Genomic DNA, 18688 nt, shown 5'->3' on the forward strand with positions numbered 1-18688 from the left:
AAATTACTTAAGCCATTCTAGGGTGCAGTATATGGCATTATTTATCAATAAGAAAACAACTAGTAGGTCTCAGACCTGCATGCCTACAGCCCACCCATGTTAACCTTGTGCCCACCCAAAAAATCAATTCTGGCTACGCCACTGGTCTTAATTAGATTGTAAACTCTCTAGATCAGGGATTGTCTCTTATATATTGTTTGTATAGTGCTGTGTATGTCGAGTAGTGATACAGAAATGTTAAGTAGTAGTAGTAGTAGTAATAGTAGTGGTAGTAGTAGTAGTAATAGTAGCAGCAGAAGCAGCAATAGTAGTAGTGGAGGGAACACTGCCAACCAGTCACCATGAACAGTAAGGTACATGCTCTCACAGAGGGAAGGAAAAAGCCTGCAGAACTGAAAGCTCCCATCATGATCCTTCAGCTGAAAAAAACACAACTTTGCCCTCAGAACCAGGAACCCTGATTTAATGAAGGCAATGTGTGGAAATCTGCAGCAAGATGAGTTAGCACAGGCCTGGTTGCAGGAATTGGAAAAGGAAGAAAAAGATACTGTATGTAGCCAGCAGGAAACCTTCCTTTATATAATATTTTGATTTATTTTTTTATTTATTTAAACAGTTTTCTATACCGTTGCACGGACATAGTCCATCTTGATGGTTTACATTCATTTTAACATCAAAAGAAATAGAAAAACGAAATAAAATAACAATCCTTCATAATAATAACATCTAAAAATCAATAAAGCATAAATTAGTTAAGATTTCTATGTGTTCAATTATAAAAAGATCTATACAAAGCTAGAAATAGGCTTCAGCTTTGGGGTTGGCTCTCACTCGGGTATGCCTGTTGAAATAGTCTTTCCGGAACTTTTTCCTATCGGATTGCAGCCTCAATATATCGACTATGTACCCAAGGGCACTTTACATTTGAAGGTTCTTCAAAGCTACCATGGCTCCATGTTGGCAAGTTATTCTGGCTGCCACAAAACTAAGGAACTAGATGCCCACAAATTTTGGTGGCTAGGATGGAGCCAAAATGGAACAGACTATGTCACCTCTTGTGAAGTATACATCCAGAATATGGAACCACATCATCATCCTGCTTAGCAGTACCCTCGAGAATGTGGGAATGGGTATTAATGGACTTCTTTACTGATTTACCACCTTCACAAGGAAAGACCATGATTCTGGTGGTGGTGGATTCATTTATTAAGATAGCTCTTTTAATAGCCACTATTGATCTTCCCTCTTCCAGTGAATCAGCAAACCTGCTAGTCTAAGTAGTAGTGCATCTTTATAGCCTGCCATCTCATATCGTCTTGGTCTAGGGAGCCCAGTTCATCACATGCTTCTGGTGGGCGATCATTAAACTTTTGGATGTCAATTTGTCTTCAGCATACCACCCACAATCCAACAGGCAGAGACAATGGTTAAATCAGACCCTGGAACAGTATTCTCCAATACTTTTGTAATTTTCATCAAATACATTCAGCAGTGTTACTCCCTATGGCAGAATTTGCATATATTAATACCGAGCATTCAGCAACTAAGGCCTCCCCATTCTTTGCATGCTATAGCATTCATCTTCGCTTTCACTCTGAGGAGACTCGGCAGTCCGGAATCCCCACAGCGGTGCAACGGGTAAATGCCTTAACAGAGCTACACATGCAAATCTAATGTGAATTAGAATGGGCTTAAGAGTCACAGAAAACATTTACAGATAGGTGATACCAGAAAGCCCCACATTTCATGGTAGGGCACATAAGGAGCAAGAGATCTTTGAATAAACGTGAACATTATTTTATAGGACCATTTCTGATTCACGAACAAATAAATCCGGTGGCATTCAGGCTTCATCTTCCATCCATTTTGGGTATTCTTCCAGTGTTCCACGTGGCCCTTCTGAAGCCCTATAAACCTAATCTATTCCCAGGAAGATGGCCCCTCCTTCAGTACCAATCACAGTGAAAGGGCACCAAGATTCATTATCTGCCAAATTCTGCACTATTTGGTGGACCGGAAAAGGTAAAATCCTGAAGACTGTAGTTTGAGCTAGCCCAAAATGTCCAAGTCAAAGAACTGGTGTCCAAATTTTACAAAGGACATCCAGAAATGCCAAGACTGAGAGCACCAGAAGGGGCTATTCGGGGGGGGGGGGGAATTCTGTTGGAAGCTGTGGATCAAACCTCCAGCCCTGGGTCCTCAAGGCCAGGGGATCTTGCAGTAGAGCCACTGAGACTCACTCTGGCTCAGCAAGAATGTTATAGAAAAGCAAAGTTAGGAGACCCATCTCCGGAGCCTCCCTATTCGACCAGCATTAGGTGTCCCCCAAATTGACGGCTGTATATAAGGAGCTCTAGCCCGACACATCTTTAATAGTCCAAGTGCTCACAGAGTTTGCTCTGTGATATCCTGTTGCCTGGCGTATTTCCTGAGACTCTTTGCTCTTGCTGTATCAGGATTCCTGCTCTCTTCCTAGCTCTTGGCACTGATCCTGGTGTTTAGTTCTTCTCCTGGTTCCTGCTCCAGTCCTGGTCCTAAGCAATGTTAGCCATATTATTTACATCTACATGATCCCATTTGTAAATTGCTAGCTGGTTTCTATGCGGGATACTGGTTATATGCTGACGATATCGCATTTTTTATTCCCTTACTCCCCCCTCTTGGTCTGAAACTGCAGAAACATTGTTGAGATTACTACCTGATAATCTCCTTTTCCTTAGTGTAGACAGATGGACTCAGAACGAATGGGATAGTATCCGCGTGCTAGCAGTTGGAGACGGATCTGACGTCAGCACGGGGGTATATATCCCCCCACAGGAAGCGTAGCAACTCAGTAATCGTCCTTGCAAAAGCTGTTATGGAAATGTGTACTGACGCTCAGTGAAAAGTGAAAACAGGATTCCCCTGACCGATTGATAGGAGCTGGAGACTGCCAGCATTCACAACCGGAAGGCGTTAACACCTGGTAGAGTGTACGCTCTTATGGAACAGAAGACATGGCTTACCTTGAATCGGTGAAACCCATGTACACAGGCAGCTGGGCGGGATGCTGAGTCCATCTGTCTACACTAAGGAAAAGGAGATTATCAGGTAGTAATCTCAACATTTCCTGGCGTGTAGCCAGATGGACTCAGAATGAATGGGATGTACAAAAGCTTTACTCCCAGCCTGGGCGGGAGGCTGCCTGAGGACCATGAAGTACCGCCCTCGCAAATGCTGAGTCCTCCCTGGCCTGGACATCCAGACGGTAGAATCTGGAGAAGGTATGGAGGGAGGACCACGTCGCCGCTTTACAGATTTCTGCAGGCGACAGCATCCTGGATTCAGCCCAGGATGTCGCTTGTGCTCTGGTAGAATGAGCCTTGACTTGTAGAGGCGGAGACTTCCCAGCTTCTACGTAAGCTGCTCTGATAACTTCTTGAATCCAGCGGGCGATGGTGGGCCGCGAGGCCGCTTCACCTTGCTTCTTCCCGCTGTGCAGGACGAATAGATGGTTCGTCTTTCGTAGGTATTGTGTTGTGCAGCATTCTGCCAATGTCGAGGTGGCGTAATAAACGCCCTTCTTCAGATTTCTTCAAACCTGCCGTGGCAGGCGAGGATATGGTTTGGCTAAGATGAAACTGTGAAACCACTGTAGGTAGAAAGGAAGGAACCATACGAAGATGGATAGCCTCAGGAGTGATACTGAGAAATGGATCACGGCAGGACAGTGCATGTAGCCCTGAGATGCGGCGGGCTGAACATACAGCCAGCAAGAACACCATCTTCAAGGTTAGAGAACGAAGAGATAGGTCCCGAAGGGGTCTGAAGGTGGACCCCGCGAGGAAATCCAAAACAAGGTTGAGGTTCCCCAAAGGCACAGGCCACTTCAGTGGCGGACGAATATGCTTGACTCCTTGCAGGAAGCGAGAAACATCTGGGTGCATGGCGATGGTCTTGCCATCCCTCCTGGGACCATAGCAAGACAGCACAGCCACGTGAACCTTGATGGAGCTGAGGGAGAGACCCTTCTGAAGTCCATCCTGCAGGAAATCCAACACAATAGGGATTGTGGTCGCATGTGGATCGGGGCCATGAGTGTCGCACACTGCTTCGAATACTCTCCAGATGTGAACGTAGGTGAGGGATGTGGAAAACTTGCGAGCTCGGAGGAGTGTATCAAGCACGGGCTCCGAGTAACCTCCTTTCTTCAGTCTAGCCCTCTCAATGGCCAGACCGTAAGAGAGAATGGAGCTGGATCCTCGTGGAGGATGGGGCCTTGACGTAGAAGGTCCCGGAGAGGAGGCAGGGGAAAGGCTCCCCTGCCAGTAGTCTTCTCATGTCTGCGTACCAGGGTCTTCTTGGCCAGTCTGGTGCCACTAGAAGAACTAGGCCCCGGAGTTTCTGAATCTCTGGGATGATGGCGCCCAGCAGAGGCCACGGAGGAAAGGCGTATAGCAGAGTCCCTGGAGGCCATGGTTGAACCAGGGCATCGATTCTGTGGGAGACGCACTCGCGACTGAAGTATCTGGGTACTTTGGCAATGGACTTGTCCCGAAGATTCGCCTCTGCCTAAACCATCAGTGGGGCGATCTCCAGAGATACTTGTCGGCTTCTGGTTCCGTCCTGACGGTCGATGTATGCCACCGTGGTGGCGTTGTCGGATATCATTCTGACTGCTCTGTTCTTCAGTCTGTGCGCAAATCGAAGGCAAGCCAATCGGCCTGTCCGAGCCTCTAGACGGTTGATGTTCCACGCTGACTCTTCTCCGCGCCACCGCCCTTGTGCGGTGAGTCCTTCGCAGTGTGCTCCCCAGCCGCTCAGGCTGGCGTCTGTGGTGGGCAGCGTCCACGCGGGAGAGGACATCCTCGACCCCTTGCTCACGTGGTCGGACTGCAGCCACCACCGTAACCGTGTCCGGACTCTGGCAGGCAGAGGTAGGTGCGTAGAACAGTTCCATAGACGAGGGCTCCCGCGAGAGAGTAGAGGCCTCATATGGGCCCTTGCCCAAGGTACCACTTCCAGGGTGGATGCCATGCGGCCAAAGAACCTGCAGATAATCCCACGCGATGGGCCAACTGGCTTCTATCAAGTACTGGATACGCGCCTGAAGTTTCAACCTTCTCTTGGCAGTGAGCCTGACTGTGTCTGCCTGCGTGTCGTATTGCACTCCCAGGTGTTCCAGAGACTGGGAAGGCTGTAGGCCGCTCTTGCTGAGGTGGATTCCCCAGCCCAAGCTTTCCAGAAGGGCGACCACTCCGTCGGTTGTCCGAAGGCTCTCCTCCCGAGAGTTCACCCTGATCCGCCAGTCATCTAGGTAGGGATGGAAGTGATCCGGATGGATCGTGATATGCAGGTACGCCTTTGACAGGTCCCACGCCGTGAGGAATTCTCCTGGCTGTACTGCCGCCTTGACGGAGCGCAGAGTCTCCATGCGAAACCTCGGCACCCGTAAGTAGCGTTTGACTGATTTGAGGACCATCACAGGCCGAAAGGTGCCCCCTTTCTTGGGTAAAATGGAATAGTGTCCAGAATTCACTTCCCAGGCGGGTACTGGGATGATGGCTTTCAAGGACAGGAGCCTCGCCAAGGTAGCTTCCAATGCTGCCTTCTTGTGTATGGGACATGATGATTCCCCAAACTTGTCCGGAGGGAGATGATGAAAGTCCAGATAATATTCCTCCCGGATAATGGCGAGAACCCACTGGTCCGACACAATCTCGGCCCATCTGGGGCGGAGGAGGGTTAACCTGCCCCCTATGGCTCCGTCCTCCAGAGGAATCGGCGGATTCTCATAGGGAACAAAGCGCTGTGAACCCCTGCCCCGGAAGGGCCTAGGAAAAGCGCGCTGACTCCTTCTGCACCGATCACCCGTCAGTCTAGGCACTGTAGGGGCACCCCATGTACTGGCCAGTTTATCAGGGTCGCTGCCAAATAGGAAAGAGCCCACAAGGGCCATCTGGTGAGGTGTGTCTTTGAAGGCGCATCAGCTGACCATTTCCGGATCCAGAGCTGCCTCCTGGTGGCCATGGAGGATGAAATCCCCGGAGCTGTTGTCCGGACGAGGTCTGATGCAGCATCCAAGAGAGCTGACTTCATGTCAGCTGCTGGAGCGTTGTTCCTAACCTGTGACAAGCAGGCCCGCGTCACCACTGTGCAGCCGGTCGCGATCCGCCAAGATACAGCTGCCACCTCAAAGGTCTGCTTCAGAATGGCGTCCAGTCGCCGGTCATGAGGCTCCTTGAGGGCCGTCCCCCCTTCAACTGGAATGGTAGTGCGCTGGACCACAGCGCTAATCAAGGCGCACAATAATAAGAATATGCGGCAGCAATAGGCGCTTAATACAACAGGCGCACAATAATAAGAATATGTGGCAGCAATAGGCGCTTAATACAACAGGCGCACAATAATAAAAATATGCGGCAGCAATAGGCGCTTAATAGAACAGGCGCACAATACCAATAACATACGGCAGCAATATGCGCTTAATAGAACAGGCGCACAATACATATAACATGCGGCAGCAATATGCGCTTAATAGAACAGGCGCACAATACTTATAATATGCGGCAGTAATATGCACGATATGTCCTCAGCAATAGGCGGTCATGAACACAGCTCAAGTATATGCAATATGCACTCAGCAATATGCAGTTAGCAATACACGCCCTATAGCGTACAATAGGCCCTCAGCTATAAGCGGTGAGCGATACACGCTCAATGGCAGTCAATAGGCTCACAGTAATATGCGGTTAGCAATACACGCTTAATAGCATTCAATAGGCTCTCAGTAATATGCGGTTAGCAATACACGCTTAATGGCATTCAATAGGCTCTTAGTAATATGCGGTTAGCAATACACGCTCAATGGCATTCAATGGGCTCTCAGTAATATGCGGTTAGCAATACACGCTGAATGGCCTTCAATATACTCATAGTAATATGCGGGCAGCAATACACGCTCAATGGCCTTCAATATGCTCACAGTAATATGCGGTTAATAATACACGCTTAATGGCATTCAACAGGCTCTCAGGAATATGCGATTAGCAATACACGCTTAACGGCCTTCAATATGCTCACAGTAATATGCGATTAGCAATACACGCTTAATGGCCTTCAATATGCCCACAGTAATATGCGGTTAATAATACACGCCTAATGACAGTCAACAGGCACTCAGGAATATGCGGTTAGCAATACATGCTTAACGGCCTTCAATATGCTCACAGTAATATGCGGTGAGCAATACACGCTTAATGGCATTCAATATGCTCTCAGCAACAGGCGGTTTAGCAATACACGCTCAGTGGCATATGCTCACAACAATAAGGCAAGATACGCACAAGGAGGAAGAAACCTGCGCAGATTACCGGTGCCCTACCTGAACGAGGCCCACAAAATGGCGCCCTCCTTGGCGTGCCACGCCGCCGATCCTCTGTTCCTTCGGAGACCTGAACAATGAGATGTACGCCTCACCTGAATCTCGGCGCTTCTCGGCTGGAACCCAGGCGGTCTCCAGCTGCGGGGAGAGCGGGCAACTACCTTCACCACCGCGTTTGAGGATATGCACCCGCTGCCTCGTCCACGCTGGGACCGAGGCGCCTCGTAAGCCTCACCCGAACCTCGCCCGGGGGCTGTGTCCCTGCCGCGATTCGGCCGGACCGAGGACTTCACCCCGGGCAGCTCAACTGGGGGAGTGACTTCCGGGTATCACCGCAGGAGCGCGGGGCTCGATATTTTCACAGAAAGTAGGAAGTAGAATCTAGAATTATAAGAAAAGAGAAAAAGATTAAAGTAGTCTTGGAAAGCACGCTCGACTAGCGTGCAGGCACTCCAAACTGCTTTGGAGACGGAAATTACTGAGTTGCTACGCTTCCTGTGGGGATATATATACCCCCGTGCTGACGTCAGATCCGTCTCCAACTGCTAGCACGCGGATACTATCCCATTCGTTCTGAGTCCATCTGGCTACACGCCAGGAAATATCGATTTGTTGGTCTGCAATCAGACAATGGCTAAAACAAACTATTGATTGATTAGTCAAAGACTAAGATCATTGTTTTACAACATAGTAATAATGCTGTGCTGGCAAGTTTGCATGTTGATTCCATAGATATTCCAATTGTTTCTCAAGTAAAGAGTCTAGGCATTATTATTATAATCTGACTTTGTGAAGCCAGATTAAATCAGTAGTAAAGACTTGGGGTTTTTTTAAATTGAGTTTAAGGGGCTTAAAGTCACTTTTACATGGATCTGATTTTAGAACAGTCATGCAGGTGATGATTTTACCATTACTCAACTATTATAACTCACTATATATCAGGTTGCTTGCCTATGCTTTAAAGGTATTGCAGATGCTGCAAAATGCTTCAGCATGAGTAATTTCAGGAAAGAAACTGAGGAAGAACATTATGCCAGTATTATTTGACTTGCAGTGGTTGCCTGTAAAATGGCATGTGAAATACAAGATTGTGTGGTCAGTTTTTAAGCTACTGAAAGCTGACTCTCTTCCCTGGGCAAAAACACTATGTTGAAAATGTATAATCCTGCCCATACCCTCTGCTCTGTTCAGCGGGGCCTTTTTAAATGTCCCATCAATGCAGCAGGTGCACTTGGAAGAGTACAGAGAGCAAACTTTATCAGTTGTGGCTCAGCTGCTATGAAACTCTTTGCCCAAAGGCTTTTGATGAACTTGTATTAAGATGTTTAAAGCAATGCTAAAGACCTTTTTATTCCAGCTAGCTAACTGTTAGGTATCCTGAAGCTTCAAATTTTATTTAAGCCTGTATTTTTTTTTTATTATTTTGTGATTGTGTGTTTTATTCTGTTTAATGTGGATATTTTATGAATAGTTTATATTATACACTGCCTTAGGCTCTAGTACTGGCGACTAAAATTCTTAACAAACAAATATAATAGTCTCTTTTTTTCTGCTCCAGTCCTAGTCTCCTTCCTGATTCCTGCTTCTGCCTGGACTGCCCAGCTTCTCCAATGTTCACTCCTGCCCAGAAACCATTCCTTGTCTTTGTCCCCAGCAGAACGGGCTGTGACATTCACTATCTGACTGTATAAAAAATCTAATGTGAAATCCAGAGTTAGGGGCATGGTAGCATTCCAATTACTGCAACAATTTGCTATATTTTGGGGCTATTTATTTCCCACTACTGAAACTTAAAAACTTTTTTTTTTAAACTTCAGCTCGCATCAGTGCTTCTCAATTAAAATTGTTAAGGCAGCCTACAAGTCTCAGATTTCTCTTTGCATCTTAGTATGTTTTCAAGCACTGCCAAGAGTTCTCACGGTATAGCTAGCATAGATTCCTATGTTACTTCTTGACCTTTGATTCACAGAAGAGAATACAGAGTTTACAGTTTCCAGCTACATAAGTATAGCACATATCCCTTCAGCAACAGCAGGTTTTGTTTGTGTTAAACCAGAATTTAATGGTGCAAATCTAAATTGTTGCAAATAAACGTGTTGTCTGTCAAGCAGCAATTGAGAAGACTATTTCAGAACTAGGATTTGCTATAAAGATACAATGATGCAGACGGAAGATGATAAGAACATCTCAAGAATCTACAATCTGTTTTCCTGACCAAGCCTATGCAGACTACATTATGGTTGATGTGTACCTTCAAAAATAAGAAAGGCTTCTTCAGATGAAAACTTGTGTGTTAGACAAAACTGCGCTGCTGCAGATTCAGAGGGTAGGAATGGTAGTCAAAGATCAACTTAATGGGCTATATACGATGACTATATCAATTAGGCAGCAAGAGAATAAATACTAATTAAACAGTATAGTAACCATGGTAATTTACTTTAAGAAATCCAGATAGAATCCCTCTCGTGTTCATTTACGTTTGATCTGGCATTTTTGCTATGCCTACGCACTTTGATTAAAAGCATAAGATAAATACAAAATGCTAACAAATGAAAATAAAGGTTTAATTTTTCTATTTAACTATCAACATTTTTGGACTGGCTTTCAAGACCAATGTTTGGAGTGTAAATAACTATCAGTGCTGGAGAAAACTGGAATCTTTACAGGTTGAGATACCATTAATTGGATCAACAAAAAAGATGTCATAATACATGAACTTTTGAGACACAGGGATCCCTTCTTTTCATCCGACACTTTTTCATGTAGTCCATTGTGCCCATTTAGTCCTTAAGGGAGCAATAATCAAAACTGCTCGTGCAAATCTGGCAGGTACTTTTTACCCTCATAATCAAAGGAAAACTATGTGGGTAGTTTTCATTTGACTACCTACAAAAACTTTTAACGTACCCGCATTAATCCGCATCTGCTTTTTGTGCAAGTACTTTTCCCAGCATAACTAAATGCATTATTTCCTCCAGTGACCTAACCCCTCCCTCAGCAACACCCCTAACCAACGTGTGTAAAATTCCATGTGCTGTTAAACAATGCACATAGTTTTATGTGCACTGAGAGTGGGCAATGTTCAAAGAGTCTATTTCTGAAGGTAAAACAGTTTTACTGCAGAAATGACTTTATTGCCTTCCTTATTTATTGCCATTTTTTTTTTTAAAGTTAGGCTCATTCATTACTGGCCGCAGGAACATTACTTCCATTGCTTGCTAGAACACCATCTGTAAATTTTCATGCCAGTTTTCTGGTATCATATTAATGCATCAGGTAACTTGTACATTTCTTTACCATACCAACTAAATTCATACTTAGCTCATTTTTATTTACAATAATAATGTGGCGATAAGGCAGAAATAATGGTAGTCATTTATGGAAAATATTTCTATAATCTCTATGACAAGAATGTCATCTCACAGTGTGCAACAGGCATGAATGTCAAAACGTATTCCATTAAATTCTGACGAAGGATAAATGCTGAGGAACACTCATAAATAATACTGAACATTTTTCCTATTAAAATGCCTCTGCATCAATGAACCTGCATGTGCTCGGCAACAAAAATATATGGATTCTGCTTGATAATTTAGCATAATATCGCAGCTATTTTTAAAATTATTTTAAATATGTAGATTGCTTTCTTTTAACCTAGCAAGCTGGTTCTATGCAGAATGCAAAGAAAATCTTTTTCTGCCTAAAATAGCATGCTTATACAGGTCATAAAAACAGTGCTGCGTTTTTAACATGACAGACAAATTCCATTTTTATTTCAATGGATTTTGTAAGTGAATCACCCAATTTTCTACCCATTTTCTGCTCTAGACTAAAACTACATGGATAGAGTGTCTTTGACATACTGAGCTAGATTTCTCCTTTAGCCCATGAAAAAAGATAAGGAATTATTTTCACTCTGAAAAAAAGAAAGTTTCCTTTAGATGCTCCTCAACAAGATTAGAAGTTTCTTTTAGCTTCCTCTTAGCTTATACAAGATTATCCTTGCTGATATAAGAGCCTTAAAATGGTTTGAATCCATGTCTAAGGATTGCTACAGCAGTTATGATCATCATTCAATTTATTAATTGCATTATATCATAATCCCATAGATTTACACACAAAAATCATACATAACTCATAAAACCACAAAATAGCTAACTAAATGTTGCTAATGTTGCTCCCTGTTGACTCCCTTCCCCAAATTTATTTAGTTCTTGTTTTACTACTGTTTTTACTTGTTCTTTGTTCTATGTATAGGTTATGCCTATATATACCCTGGTTTTAAGTTATATGTAAACCGACACGATGTGCAAACGGTTGTCGGTATATAAAAGCGTTTAAATAAATAAATAAATAAATAAATAAATATCTCATAGCTACATCTAAAAAAAAAATGGCTATAAAATATCAAAACTGCCAATAGACCAAAGTAGAAAACTGCAAATAAAAGCCCAAATGTCATAAAATTCCACTCGTCTTTTGTTTAACACTTTTGATAATTCCTTCTAATGAATAAATGAAAATAGGTATTTGTTGCTATATGCATTCAATCTATTATAGGGACTTTGATATCAGGGGCTAAACCATCGCAATGCTCATAGAGCAACAATGCAAAAACAACACACCAACAACAAAGCAGTTATAAAGAAATAAAATACATACAAAAAACATTAAAAAGTCAAGTCAGCCAGACTTATCCAATTCAGTCTTTGTCTTCCTCATTGGCTCTCTACCATGCTAAACAGATAGAACATAGAAATGATGGCAGAAGACCAAACGGTCCATCCAGTCTGCCCAGCAAGGTTTTACACTTTTTTTTTCATACTTTTCTGTAACTCTTGTCCCTTTAAATAATTTTTTTGGTTCTATTTCTCTTCCACCCCCGCCATCGTAGATAGCAGTGCTGGAGCTGCATCTAAGTGAAGTATCCAGCTAATTGGTTTGGGGTAGTAACCGCCGTAAAAAGCAAGCCACTCCCTCGCTTGTTTACCCAGCCTATGCAATTCAGTCCTTGTTGGTTGTTTGAATATAAATCCTCTTTTCTTCATTCCCCCTGCCATTGAAACAGTGAGCTGCGCTGGATATGTATTCTAAGTGAAGTATCAGGCTTGACTGGGGTAGTAACCGCCGTAACAAACAAGCAACTCCCCTGCTTTTATGTGGATGCAAATCCTTTTTTCCACATTTCCTCTTGCCGTTGAAGCATAGAGCAATGTTGGAGTCGCATTAACCGTGTGTATGTTTATTGAATAAGGATATTCATTTCCAGGTAGTAGCCGTCATTCCCGCAAGCCACACCCATGCCTCTTTCTCTTCATTCACAACCTCTAGACTTTATGGATCCACAGTATTTATCCCATACAAATTCCCATTCTTAATCCAACACCCAGCTCCCCTCTCCCCAGCACCAAGCTTTTCAATAATAAAAATATAACCTGACATTTAAGATTAAACACTTCTTAAAAAGACAGACATTTCAACTGTACATTAGCATTGTTATAGAAAGGGTGCAGGTATATAAGGCATGTTTGCTTTGTCACATCAGGGAATTGAACCCTGATCTTCTATGTGAGAATATGCACCACTATAATAAAGAACTGGAATGCAACGAGTCCCTGACCCAATTTAAATTAGTGTCTACATGAGCCTATGAGAGATAATGGCCTGCCTAAGATCACTGTAAGTGTCCATGACAGAAGCAGGATTTGAATGCAAGTCTCCTGGTTCCTAGTCCATTATTCTCAGTATAATGCTACCTACTTTTCATTTTTGGTTTATTTTATTGTTCTGCCTTCATGTACCCTATCCATTCTACCACTATACCTGTTTAGTCAAAATGTTTTTGGGAGCCAGATTCAACCTGAATTGATCACAATCAGGCTGATACAGTACAGTGTGCTCCGGCGGAGCGCACTGTTAACCCGCGATTGGACGTGCGTTTTGGACGCGCTAGCTTTACCCCTTATCCAGTAAGGGGTAATAGCGCGTCCAAAATGCGCGTCCAACCACCCTCCCAAACCTAATAGCGCCCGCAACATGCAAATGCATGTTGATGGCCCTATTAGGTATTCCCGCGCGATTCAGAAAGCAAAATGTGCAGCCAAGCCGCACATTTTGCTTTCAGAAATTATCGCCTACCCAAAAGTAAAGTTCAAATAATAATAACATTGGAACATTTGAGCTATGCATAGTTTTGATATATTATAAGAACCCAAATATGATACAATTCCACTCGTCTTTTCTTTAACACTGTTTGATAATGCCTTCTAATCTATTATGCAATCATTAGTCCCTTGATACTTATTAGTATAATGGGCACAGCAACATTGTTGTTTCTCTATGATCTTGCAATGGTTTAGCCCCTGATATGAAAGTCCTTATGATAGATTAAGTGCAAATAGCAACAAATACCTATTTTCATTTATTCATTAGAAGGCATTATTGAAAGGTTTTAATCAAAAGATGAGTGGAATTGTATTACATTTGGGTTATTATAAAATATCAAAACCATGCATAGCTCAAATGTTCTAAGACTTCCTCAGGGACAGGTTATTATTATTATTTGAACTTAACATACTGCTTGTAATCAGAAGAATCCACGTGGTCCACAATCAAAACTATATATAGTGATCAATTCAGATTGAATCTGGCTCTACAAAAAAACCATTTTGAATAAACAGGTATAGTGGTAGTATGGATAGGGCACATGAAGGCAGAACAATAAAAAAAAATTGAAAAATGAAAGCAGGAGGGATAATAGTGAGAATAATGGACTGGGAACTAGGAGATGGAGTCAAATCCTGCTTCTGACATGGACACTTACAGTGATCTTAGGCAGGCCATTATCTCTCATAGCCTCAAGTAGCCACTAATTTAAATTGGGTCAGGGATTTGTTGCATTCCAGTTCTTTATTATAGTAGTGCATACACTAATATGGAAGATCAGGGTTCAATTCCCTGATGTGACAAAGCAAACACACCTTATATACCTGCACCGTTTCTATAACAATGCTAATGTACAGTTGAAATTTCAGCCTTTCTAAACATTGTTTAATTTTAAATGTCAGGTTATATTTTTATTATTGAAAAGCTTGGTGCTGGGGAGAGGGGAGCTGGGTGTTGGTTTAAGAATGGGAATTTGTATGCTCATCTATTTAGGATGGTAGAGAGCCAATGAGGAAGACAAAAACTGACTTGGATAAGTCTGGCTGACTTGACTTTTTATATGTTTTTTTTTTATGTATTTTGTTTGTATTATAACTGCTTTGTTGTGTGTGTGTTATTTTTTCTTGTTGCTTTAGTGTTTTATGTTTTATTTTGTAACTTGTCTGTATAGGTGAGCAAAATATGTACTAAATGAAATAAGAAGCAATATCTTACAAGTGGCAGCTAGGATATATAACTGGGCAGACTAGATAGACCAATTGGTCTTTACTTACTATCAACTGTTATGTTATTACCTGTATGCAATTTGTTATAAAGTGTGCAGGCTTAGGGCGATATATAAATGCCATAAAAAAATAACTTAGGGTTAGCCCTTCTGGCTTGAACACCATTTTTGTAAGAAACAAAACAAAGGAAAATGGCATTAGGAAATCCTGTCATTGAAGTACATATGAAATACCTACAGTACCTGAATGTAATCCGCTTTGAAGTGTCTGAAAGGCAGAATATATATCAAATAAATAAAAAATAATATGCATTAATAAAAACTATAAAAAAGCAAATAGCATCAGAAAAAAAAATACTGTTAATAGAACATAATTAGGGGATGAATGGAGCATTTCTAGATTATCTGCATTACCATAGATGTTTGTCTACTGATTTATTTATTTATTTTAAAAACAAAGCTACCTCAGTTCTCCATTATGATTTCATTCATTTTAAACTAGCAATCTAGAGTGAGTTCTGGAAGTGATTCTTTCAACAAACTTAGGGGTCAATGTACTAAGCTGTGTTCAAATTGTCTGATAATGTGCATTAACAATCACTTTTTTTGGTCTAATAGTTCCTTTCTCTTCCAGCTCAGATTTAAACCAGTGTAGAGATCCTGGTTCTGTAAACTTTATTCGCAACTGCATGGGGGATTTTTCTCCTATTTTAATAGATCCACCCTCACACTATTCCAAGTCTAGTCATTGTAGTAATGGACCTGAGGCTGGAAGTTATGCACCGGGGATCCTTCTTGTCCCTGTATTTTGGGTTATAAATCCAGTCACCAGGTGTAACTATTAACGATGACCATAAGTCCTTCCCCTCAGGAGCAGTGAACACCTTCTCAGCAGCATACCTAGCCAACCTAGGGTATAGAAAGCCCAATCCAGGAATTGAACCAGGGAACCTCTGCATGGTAGCACATAGCATTTTCACTAAGCCAAGGGGCTGGCCACATTAATGGGCAATTTTAACACATGCATTACCAGCTGATTTAATGCCCAGTATACTAAGGCGTGTAAAGACAGGCTTTTGGTACTAGTTAAATGATGAATTACTGTTGCTGGATTAATGTGCTTAAGCGCATTAATGCTCATATATGTTAACATGTTTAATGCGCATTAAAGCAGTTCAATATACTGGCCCCTCAATGGCCTTTCACATTTTCCCACAGGAAATGCACTCTCATAGGGCAAATACCACATTTGTATAACTTTAGTACCTCGACTACTACTAATTTCTATAGCACTACTAGACTTAAACAGCATTGTACAAATATACAGGCCGTCCCTGCTTCATAGAGCTTGCAATCTATTTAAACAAGGCAAATAAGAGAATTAGCTCATAGGTTTATCCCATACTGTATTCTGAGTCAACTGTATTTCAAATTTTACAAAATGTTTAAACTCATTAGAAATACATTCAGTTCCCAGAAAAGCACTGCTGATAAGCAGGTTCCCATTAATATCAAATATGTACTATATAGTCCAAGACTGCTATTAAGTAGACAAACGAGAAACATGCCAGGAGGTCTAAAGCTGGATTGGTGAAGAAAGTGTAAGTCCCAAAATTAAAACAATAACTCTTTAAAATATGCTCCACCATAACTATTTTATGAAAAGCAATTCTTTTATTTTCTCCAGGCTAATTAGCGTTATTAAACTGGGATTCAAATATTTCCTTTCTACACAACAGGGAAGCAAATCATTAGTGCTGGAAGGAAGTATAATAATCGGAATGATCTTCAAAAGACATTTAGAACGCATAAACTTTAAAATGATATACACGGTATCCAATTAAGCACCGGTCCAATGATGTGCATCTAACGTCCGACAGAGAATATGCAAAATTTACTACACAAATTTAAATCCAAGGCTGCACATCCTTTCTTAATCTAATGTTTTTCCTAAAAGGAACAAATTGCCAGCAATTAAACAATCATTATTAGTTAAACATTTTAATTTAAATTGGTAACTATTGTTCCAAATACAGCTAAGCTTAAAATACGCACAAAAGAGCAAAAAAGTAACAGTTTAAAAAAAAAAAAAAAGCTTTTGAAACCTATTTTCAGTTGGAAGTGTGTGCTATATCCTGCATCAGTGATTATTTTAATTAAAGTGCTGTTTATACAAGCAAAGCCGATTTGTGGCAGTATTGCTGGGCTTCATTAAGCTGTCCATGTAATTGAGCACATTTCCTAAGATCAAATCACTTCCACCACCTTGAAAGGGATAAAACCCATGGAGAGTAAACTAAGCTGTACAAAGCTGTGCAAAGTACCACACCTGAAAGGAGCAGAACTAGAGCTTCTCAGTGCAGGTGTCTATAATTTTATTTCTTGTTTTGTTTTAAGTAGTATAAAATCAGTCAACACAGATTATGTATGTAAGAGACTTTCTTTGTCCCTCACTAAATTGCCCTAGGTTAAACCCTAGGCTAGAATTAGGTAAGAGATAGTAATTTGTTGACTATCCCTTAGGTGTACCTCCAGAAAAGCTTCCTTAGATTGGTCAGTTAGCTCCTTAAAAGCAGAAATGCATGATAAACAATGTGGAAATTTTATTGGAGTTTTGGAGAATAAGGAGAGCTACTGCAGATATAGGCACCAGCTCAGTGGTGCTTGAGCATCTACAGTATTGTCTCCTGCACTCCTGTGAATATGGAGCTGACAGCTCCATGTTGCAGGGGAAGTAGGAAGGAAGTGCTTGTCTCTCTGCTTTTGCTTCTGCCTCCTCCTGCAGCCTATTGGCTGGCTGTGGAACGTCTGACCAACAAACTGCAGGGGGCTGGAGAGAAGCAAAAGTTTAGGATAAACTAGCTTCCTGAGGTGCAGTGGAGATAGAGAGGGTTGCTGATAGAGGGTCTGGGAAAGGGAAAGAGAGCCAGAGGAGCTATGATGGGAGAGGTGGAGAGAGGGGGCTGACAGAATTGTTGGTAGATGGGGAAGGAATACAGACTAGGAGAGGGGCTGTGAGGGGAAGAAGGGCTGATAGAGAAGCTGAGGAAGAGTGTCAGGGGCAGCGGGGATCAAAACAGTGGCCCTGAATTTCAAGGCCAGGGAATTTTGCAGTAGAGCCACAGAGATTTTGAATCAGCAAGAATCCTGCAGAAAATACTATACAAAGTAAAGCCAGGGAGACCCGATTCTGGAGGCTCCCTACTGGACCAGCATTATGTTTGTCCCAGATAGAGAGCAGTATATAAAGAGCTCTAGCTCGACACACCTTTGCTGGTCTAATGGTTCATACAGAGTGTGCTCCATGTTATACTGTTGTCTGGCCATGTTTCTGCATTTCTGGCTTCTGCACCAGTCTTGACCCTCAACTACACTCCTGCTTCCTGCTCCAGTCTTGGCCTTCAGTCCCCCTGGTGTCAGGGTGAAAGCCCTTCAGCTGTGGTGGGATTGGCACTGCCTGACTGACAAAGCAGCTGGGCCCCCACCGCCAGGAGGCAAACTTGCGCGCATTGAGACTGAAGCTAGACTCCAACTGTTCCAGCCTCTTCCATGCAGGTTGAACCCTTGGGTTCTGAGACTGGCAGGACTTCGGCAAAATTTCTAAGGAGCACAGACAGATTGAGCGAGTAACCAGGCTACAGCCAGGGCAGGCAGAGATCAGACAGAGTCAGTATCGAAGCAGGAAGTCAGGGCAGGTGAAGATCATGCAGCATTGGTGTCCGGGCAGGAGGTCCAGGCAAGGAGACATCATATGGTGTCAGTATGCAAACAAGAAGTCAGATCCAAGAGGCAGTCTGAGGATGCAAGCAGGGAGGAAGACAGCAATGCCAGAGGAGGACTAGGAGGCAAGGGGACAGACTGGAGCAGAGATAAGGTAGGGCTGAGGCAGAGGCAACAGGATTGGGACTGGAATAGAGGCAAGTCAGGCTAGAACA

The 18688-nt window shown here is 42.7% G+C and overlaps 1 protein-coding gene across 4 annotated transcripts in view; it reads right to left on the bottom strand.

The window, feature by feature from the left end:
* Positions 1–18688, bottom strand: part of TTLL11 (tubulin tyrosine ligase like 11) — a 505614-nt gene that overhangs the window by 242169 nt on the left and 244757 nt on the right. For 2 of the 4 annotated variants that reach the window (XM_029612609.1, XM_029612610.1), the window contains exon 8: positions 14997–15021. The exons of the other annotated variants lie outside the window; for them this stretch is intronic. In XM_029612609.1, the coding sequence (XP_029468469.1) occupies positions 14997–15021 (25 nt within the window). The remainder of the gene's footprint in view (positions 1–14996; positions 15022–18688) is intronic. 4 annotated transcript variants of the gene reach the window in all.

Source organism: Rhinatrema bivittatum, chromosome 8 (assembly GCF_901001135.1).
Source record: "Rhinatrema bivittatum chromosome 8, aRhiBiv1.1, whole genome shotgun sequence".
Classification (NCBI taxonomy): Eukaryota; Metazoa; Chordata; class Amphibia; order Gymnophiona; family Rhinatrematidae; genus Rhinatrema; species Rhinatrema bivittatum.